This window comes from Chelonoidis abingdonii, chromosome 7 (genome assembly GCF_003597395.2).
Source record: "Chelonoidis abingdonii isolate Lonesome George chromosome 7, CheloAbing_2.0, whole genome shotgun sequence".
Lineage (NCBI taxonomy): Eukaryota > Metazoa > Chordata > Testudines > Testudinidae > Chelonoidis > Chelonoidis abingdonii.
The window spans coordinates 103,084,581-103,093,075 of NC_133775.1; the positions used below are offsets into that span (position 1 = coordinate 103,084,581).

Below are 8,495 nucleotides of genomic sequence, written 5' to 3' on the forward strand. Positions count from 1 at the left end.
AAGAGTTTACATTCTTTATTTTAATTGCATAGGAATTTGATTGTACAATCTTTTAACAGAAGCATTGTAACCCACTTGAAAATATCCAGTTTCCTTATTTTGTTGCACAGTACATTCCATGGATATGAAGATGGGACTGTACGTGAATCAAACTGTTGATCTGATTTAGATAAACTTTTAGTTAAATAAATCTGAAGGTGTCCTTGGGAATTTTCAGCCACAGAAGAGTGGTGGGGAAAAAGATGATTAACATAGAAATATTAGGTGCAGTGGAAAGAGTCTAGAAAAGCTAGGAGAAAAAAGGTTGAAGAAGGGAAACCCTCAAAGGCCACAGATTTCCAGTTCAAAGATAAAATTTAAAAAAAGACTCTGTACACAAATTAATAAAAAGTTACATGCTCAGAATTTACATTCTGGGCATTACCAATGCTATAGATAAGCAACATACTAAAAAAAATAATTTAAAAAAAACTATACAATTGTACTTATAAATACTTTGTCTTTAAAACTAGTTAAGTAGTGTTGGCCAAAAATGTTCACAGTTACTCTGACCAGAGCTGTATATATTATATATATATATATATATATATTGCACAATAGTAAAAAAGTTCATTCATTATACCTGTGTAAACAATGATCTCTCTCTTCTTTGGCAATTTTTAGGATTTAGAGGAACACCACTTGCCGTAAGCAAAAGCACTTGGGCACAAGGCACATGAAGCTTTTAAAACAGCATTTAAAACAAGTTTAAAATGGTCCCTAAAACTTTCCAGTTATGGTATCATTCTACTTAATGTCATATAACTATTAATTAAAGAACAGGAGTAAAATTTAAAACTTCGTTGAAAAAAATATCACACACTGTTGTGGGTTGTTTATTCCACAGTCACAGATTTGGCCAGATTTCTTGGAAAGTCCACCTGGAATGAATAACAGATTTTCAGAATCTGGTAGCTAAAGCAATCTTCTACACTTGTTGAATTAATTCAATTTGCGTGCACCAATGCATGTATCAATGAATTCTGCTGCCCATCTGTCCTAACACCAGTGAATGCACAAGAATATTAATTCAAAAAAATTTGATTTTAAATCCACAAAGAAGTCAAAAGCTGCCTTACAATCCATCCCTCCTTGAATATATGCATTACTATGATAAAACACCCTATCATATGATAAATTTTAAGACAGGCATTGGAACAGACTCAAAGAATGGCACCATTTCAAAGATCAATATTCTTAGTAATTTTTATGAAAATGTATTGCACACGCTCCTTGAACAAATTTCACTTACCCTGGAAATATTTCCTGAAGATAGACAGAGAAGTCTGCACTCTAATGACTGATCATTTGCTCAATTTCACTCTCTTGAAAATGGAATTTCTATACTTCAGTTAAAAGCAGTTTAAGTTACAATTTCAGTATAAGTCCCCTATCTTGACTAACTAGAGCACAGCTATTCCCTTGTTAACATACATTAACTATTCCTCTCTTTAGGCTGGTAGGAGAAAGCTCACAAGCATGTTTCTCTAACTGCAGTACCAAAATACAGAAGACACTTACATCATATCCTCTAAGAACAGCTAGGTGGAATGAAAGCAGCTGTAGGGGAACAACACTCAAGACTCCTTGGAGACAGTCAACTGTGTGTGGCAACTCAATAGTTTTGCATGCAAATTTTGAACTTTCAGTATCTTCTCTAGAAGACAGAATAATTGGGCGACCCTATAAATAAAATATAATAATGAAGAGTGATGACATACAACTTTTTGGAGTGTATGTTGCTGGTTTCTGAAATACCTACAGTATATTTTGAAAGCATTACTCAAAAACAGAAAGAAAGAAACAAGTCAATGCAGGTTTATTTTATAGGAAACTAGGTGCTTGTTTACATGGTGGTATTTTTAATTTAAATCGAGATTTTGACTTCAGCACCATATACAGCTTTATTTTTATTCCAACTGCATTTTTACAAGTCACTCTTCACCACTGCTGTCAACTTTTAAAGTTATATTATAATCAGATGGTAAATGCATCTGATTTGATTAGACAAAATCACCATCACATTCTGTTTCAGAAGTGTGATCAGTAGTATCATATTTCAACATGCAGAACCTCTCTCCACATGATAGAGTGCTCACTAGATGGCTTACCTGTCGAGCAATGACCTGTTGCAGTGCATTCTGGCACTTGGTGAAGCAGGAATCCTTCATAATTACCATGATAACAGGCATATGTTTATCTATAAGAGCCAGTGGTCCATGCTTTAATTCACCAGCCAGGATACCTTCAGAGTGCATGTACGTGATCTCCTTGATTTTCTAGAAAGCAAATGCCAGAGCATTAAGGACAAAACAGTTACGACCTCAGAGGGCAAAACAAATACAAACCGAATGTCAGCTGTTTAAAATTAACTTGCTACCTTATTTCCATGTTTAATGTGCTCTTTTCAGAAACTGATTTATTTACTCTTCAGATAAACTAATTCCCAAACTGATTTTTTGGCAAAATTTCTTAATTTCTCCACATCTATAAAAGTGTGAGTCATTTCATGAGTTATGTCTGACAGAAGTCAATGGGAGTCTTTGACTCGGGCAAAAATTATAGACAGATGGGTAGTGGTGACTAGGGTTAGTTGAAGAAATTTGAACACAGATTGAGATGTGTTAAAAATGGCCAGAGTTAGAGAATCAGTTCACATGTTTATATTTTAGAATCAGTCAAATCTTCGTTAATGGTGATTATTTCTGACCAGACATACTGTATCATCTGATAGTCCTAGTGAGAGGTTTACTGCAAGATGGTGCAGCATGAAAGGTCACACATTTTTTCCTTAGCCGTATACGTGTTTGTGAATTTTTTTAAAAAGCTATAAATGAATGTTTGCCTGTATACAGTTACATTTGCAGATGGACATAAAGCAATGGGAGGGAGTGAAAAAATTAAAAAGTTGATAGCCAAAATAACTAGTACAATAAATTCTAATCGATAGATGTAATTTATAGGAAAGAAGAAAGCTATATTTAAAAAAAAAAAAAAAAAAAAAAAAAGAAACCACCCACACCACCAGGTAAATAGGGCTTAAGTTTTCACAAGCATACCCACCAATGCTTCCTTCCAGGCAATGTGGCATAGTTATAGCCACGACCCATAACCAAGAGCGATCTCTGTTTGTACAGTTCAAGGGCCAAGTCAGTATCTTCTCATCCAAAGACAGACTTCTTTAATCATCTCTATCAGATCATATAATAAAGAACGCAGCATAAATGCCATTTTCCATGTTTACTAGTTTAACAGTATTTCAATCTGTTTCAGTGAAGCAGTAACAGACGGACTCGATTGTATGAGTTTAAAAAACTTATTTACAAAACTGCAAAGTTATGAAGGCTGGATAGACAACTGGATTCAATCTAGTTCCACATGAATCATTTACTATTTTTCAATATACTTTTATAATTCTTTCTGGAACCTGTTTTGCATAGGCTTGATTTATTTCAGCAATGATTTAAACAAAATAGTAAATAGTCCAAAAGTTACTTTAAAAGGAACCTGTATCCAAAAAAAAAAAAAAAAAAAAAAAAAAAAAAAAAGTTATTCACTACATTTTGCGTTTTTAAGACAGACATTTCTTGTTTCCATTTATTTACTTGGTGTCTATTTAATGACAGCTCTGAGTATACGGTTACTTCAGAGTTTACAACAAATCAATCTGTTTCCCTTATTATGCATATGTTTCATGAATCGGTTGGTCCGTTTACACATGTATCTACTTTATTACATCCCGTCGTGACCAGATGTCCTGATTTTATAGGAAAGTCCCGATTTTGGGGTCTTTTTTTTTTAAATAGAGGCTTCTATTTCCCCCACCCCTGTCCCGATTTTTCACATTTTCTGTTGGTCACCCTATTCATGGAAAGCTATAGGAAAGAGAAACTAAGTTGGAATGTGATTTTAAAAAGTCAGGTAGCAGGAGAAAGGATTAGTACCAGAGACAGATGTGCTACTTGAAACCAAGTTAATATCACTTTACTTCAAGGACTATTTCAGAATGAGGGAAAATCTCAGTGCACTAATGAGCTCTAAATCACCAATACTTGGAATAGTAAAAAAAAAAAAAAAAAAAAGTATGAACTTCATATATACCAGGTAACATTTGCAGCCCACTGATGATCTCCTGTCTCCTATTCTGCAAAGAAATTCTGTCTTCAGACATCATGAGGCCAAACATTACAGAGAGATGAACTGGCTGGTGTAAGCCTACAGAAAAATAAGCAGAATGTTAACTCTTAGACTTGACTGCTTAATTCAACCTAAAATCTTAACCACAATATATTTCAATTTGATTGGATTTCATGGAGGAAAGGTATAAGAACCACAGTGAACACAACTTACCTTTGTGCTTGCCACTCCTATTTCAGGCCTGCATTGATATGCACACCACAGTCAGTCTCCCTGGATATTGAGCTTCCACGTGTTTGTAATGCCAACCGTCAGAGCCCCACGGTCCTTACAATACCGCAAGGCCATAAGAGTATCTGCCGTTTCACCTACAGAACAAGCAGTTTGACATTTAAATTTAAACACAGAACAGCAAGAGCACTGGGAAACTTTAATCTGTTATATTTCAAGCTTTAACCATTGAATCCAGTTGTGCACAACGAAATACATTTGTTGAATCATGAGTGAAAACATTTTACACTGAAACCTATTTAAGCATATTCACAATGCTGTTTCTACTTTTTGATTCATGCAACTGATTTGAAAAGCAAGATTTGCATCCAATATAGAGCCTCCGGTACCTTAATCATTATCCTCCCTTGTTTTCTTCAAATTAAGACAGAAATAATTTTATTTATTGGATTTTTTATACTTTGCTACATGCCTCCATTTCAGATAGGGAATGAACAGTCAAGGCAACTCACTGACTGACTTATAAAAAAGCACACATCATCCCTGAATACAGGAGTATTTCTATCCAGAAAGTCACTAGCAAGTCCACCATCACAGGAAGCTCTGTCAACTCTTCCAACACTTGTCGGGCTCTACATTCAAAAAGCACGAGACACTTGTTAATACTGCCACACATCCATATCAATCTTTATAGTTTTGCGGGGGGGGGGGGGGGGGGGGGGGGGGGGGGGGGGGGGAGAGAAAGACAAGATCGAGTATATTTACAAAAACTTAGTTAAGATAAATGATTTTATTTATCCCTGATATAGAAGATAGGCAGCTGTAATTACTGATCAGTTTTAATAAGTAACATCAAGGAGCAGAAGTTTAATTTCTTGGCATTGGTAGATCATAGTAAATCTGCATTAAAACAAAGTTTTAACACACTATGTGTCAGGTGCAGAGAAAAAAGGGGAAAGACGATACGTCTGCTTTCAGACTCTCAATCAAGGGCTTAAGAAAGAAAGCTGCTCCCTAAATCAAAAGCTAAGTATTCCATATATTTTTAGAGTCGGTTGAACGTACAGCTATTGCAGCATGATAGCTGGTCCCACAGCCAATAATGATCAGTCGTCGGCATCTTCTGATTTCTTTCAAGTGATCTTTCAGACCACCCAACAGAACTGTAGTCAAGAATAACAACAAAGTATACTTCAGCCAGGGATTTCATTATTAAAACCAACGTGTTAAATGTTTGTTATAAGCCAACAAAACTTCAATAATTAAATATTCCAAGCTACCTGTTTTGGTCTCAAAATTCACCCTGCCTCTCATGGTATTGACAACAGATTCCGGTTGTTCAAAGATTTCCTTCTGCATGAATGCACTGAAGTTACCTGTTTAGACAAACAAAGGTTTCAGTTGTTTTTGTTATTTCAAGTACAGAGTCAACTTTTAGAATAACCTGTAGAAGCATGCTGGTTTGGACAAAGCGTTAATGTAACATCTCATCTCAGTTGTGCCAGGATGGAGGTTTAGGGATAGGGGAGGGAAGATGACTAGGCCATTTGCGCCATTTAATGCAGTTAGTTTTCCCTAAAAAAGGGCAATCTAATAAACGTGTTTTGGAGGAAATTGAACAAAAATAGTTTCTTTGTAATCAAAGTTCTGATGTGCTGTGTTATAGCTTTGTCAGATCAGTCCAGGCTTATGAGTACTGAACACATTAAAAACTAAAAACTACCTAAGGCACAAATTTGATATCATCTACAGTGGCAAGTGGTACCATGCACTCCCTATCCTCCATTTGGTCAGATGTCCTGGGATTGCCAGCTTCCAGGAAGGACTTTCAAGTGCTAGAAACAGGTGCAAATCATGACATGATCAGATGGTAATTTTTTTGGGGTATAAATCCCCCACACTCCAATATCAGGAAGACTGTTCACCTTTGAATAGACTATATTTGTAGATGTTCCAGCTTACCTTTCATGATTTGCTGCAATTCCATCTGCAAGGTCTGGATGGCTCGAGAGGGGTCATCACTAGCTGAACGTTTTAGCCGATGAATAGAAAGTTTCCCATCAGCCACTGCTGCAATGTCATCATCTTCTAGGAAAATTACTCTGTTGGTGTGTTCAATGATAGCACTACAGAAAGACAGCCAAATAGAGAAGAGGCAGATTTATATTTGGAACAATGTTTCAGTGGGCAGCAGAAGTATGATTAAAAAAAACAACGTTACCCTCCATTCCAGCTACACATACTTTGCTGGTAGTTGCTGCTTAAACTTGCTTTGACTACTTGCATTAGATATATTTTACATCAGAGGCAGAAAGGCTAGAGATTGGCAAGCATCACTAGCATACAGCTCAAAAATTGATGGTGTTCTATTAAAAGCTCTTTCCCACATCTGGTATAAGTTTTCCCACCCTTATCAAATAAGTAGACTAGACTAATTACCAGTTGGGCTTCCTAAATCTCCATGATAAAACAGCCTACCTCCAAATCACAAAAGAACAGCAGAGACCCAACAGATAAGGTGTCAAAAAACTGACTTTATCACTGCTACAGGGCAAACCAAAAAATACAAGTGCTGGTTACCTTGCATCAGAAGCAAAGAAAAATTCTACTGCTTTATCTCCAATAGCATGAAGGCAGGTAGAACTATCCAGTCTTTTCATTCGTGCCTTGCATATGTTCTTCACATTCTCAATGTTGCCTAGTGATTAAATAAAATGAGTCAAGTTCAATATATAGACCAATTTGAAATGAAGAACCCAAGTGATTTGAAATAGGTTGTGAACTACACAGCTCAAGATATCACAAAAAAAAGTGATGATCACCATTTCTAAGAGGAAACCTGCATTTCTTAGAATTTTGAGTTGAATACTCTGTGTAATGTAGGACCATGTATTCTGTCCAGACGACCTGGGAGCAAGGAGAGACACTGCATTTAAGTAAAAAGAACAGGAGTACTTGTGGCACCTTAGAGACTAACAGATTTATGCTGAAATAAATTTTAGTCTGTAAGGTGCCACAAGTACTCCTGTTCTTTTTGCGGATACCGACTAACACGGCTGCTACTCTGAAACCTGCATTTAATTAGCCCCACTCTCAAATGGACATTTAACAGTAATACAAAATTGGGTATTTTCACGTAAGATCTCACTTTGAGCATCTGTTGATGGTTTTAAGGTACACAAGTTAACCTCTTCTCTTCTAAAGGACTTAATGGGACTTGAAATTAATTTATGTTACGTATCTTGAAAAACAAACTGATAAGCTACTTATAACTTACATGTCCTATACAAGATAGGAATCTGTTCAGTGGAAAGCTTGTATTTGCTGCGAACTCCAATGAGTAGAGGACTCCCTCGCCTGTGAATGCAATGATGAGCAAGTTAGCTAGGAAGTCCTTTATAATCAGAGAACCTACCCTGTAAATAGACATCTGCAGAGCTGAAAGGCAACACCACTTCTTATTCCATAGGGAGGCAGATGCTCCAACCACACCCTTGCGGCATGATATATTGGGAATGATGCAACTGTAACTCAGTTTCCCCACCTACAACCACTCCTCTTATGGGGCATGTTATAATCTTAGATGGTCACATCCCATGGCTGCTGCTGGTGCAGTATCTGGTGCCTAGGGCTTCTCCTGCCCTAGAGGTCCCATCCCTGTCTCCTTCCTGCCACTGCTGAGGGCCAAGTCCCGCTGGGAGATCACCCTCACTGTATCAGCTAGGCTGCTCTCCTCCATGGCACATATGGAAATGTATGAGTGACTCTTTGAAGCAGTAGTTGGATCCCTTTATACTGCACACTCAAGAAGCTGCTCTTTTCTACAGATAAAAGTTACACTTCTCTGCCTCCGAAATGAGACAGCAGTAAGCCCAATAATCATTGTATAATTAGGGATTTGTTTTGCCTTTGTTCCTCTCAAACTCAGGACCCTAATTACTGTGCCTATGGACTTATGTGATGTTAGGAAGCAAGGCAGAATTCTATCACTTTTCTGAGCCAGATAGATCATACACCACATTAAATTACTAGACTACACTTTAAACCAGTCCATTTTTTTAACCTCAATTTAAAAAAAAAAAAAAAAA

General features: G+C 36.7%; 1 protein-coding gene across 1 annotated transcript in view; it reads right to left on the bottom strand.

Annotated features, from left to right (window-relative positions):
• Positions 1-8,495, bottom strand: part of GFPT2 (glutamine-fructose-6-phosphate transaminase 2) — a 105,449-nt gene continuing 96,954 nt past the window's right edge. Inside the window, 17 exon segments of the mRNA XM_075068161.1 lie at positions 1-920; positions 1,561-1,722; positions 2,151-2,318; positions 3,099-3,215; positions 4,130-4,230; positions 4,233-4,254; positions 4,390-4,418; positions 4,421-4,467; positions 4,469-4,544; positions 4,916-4,993; positions 4,996-5,037; position 5,388; positions 5,473-5,570; positions 5,688-5,783; positions 6,370-6,533; positions 6,988-7,105; positions 7,685-7,823. Of these exon segments, the coding sequence (XP_074924262.1) occupies positions 876-920; positions 1,561-1,722; positions 2,151-2,318; positions 3,099-3,215; positions 4,130-4,230; positions 4,233-4,254; positions 4,390-4,418; positions 4,421-4,467; positions 4,469-4,544; positions 4,916-4,993; positions 4,996-5,037; position 5,388; positions 5,473-5,570; positions 5,688-5,783; positions 6,370-6,533; positions 6,988-7,105; positions 7,685-7,823 (1,503 nt within the window). The 3' untranslated portion in view covers positions 1-875.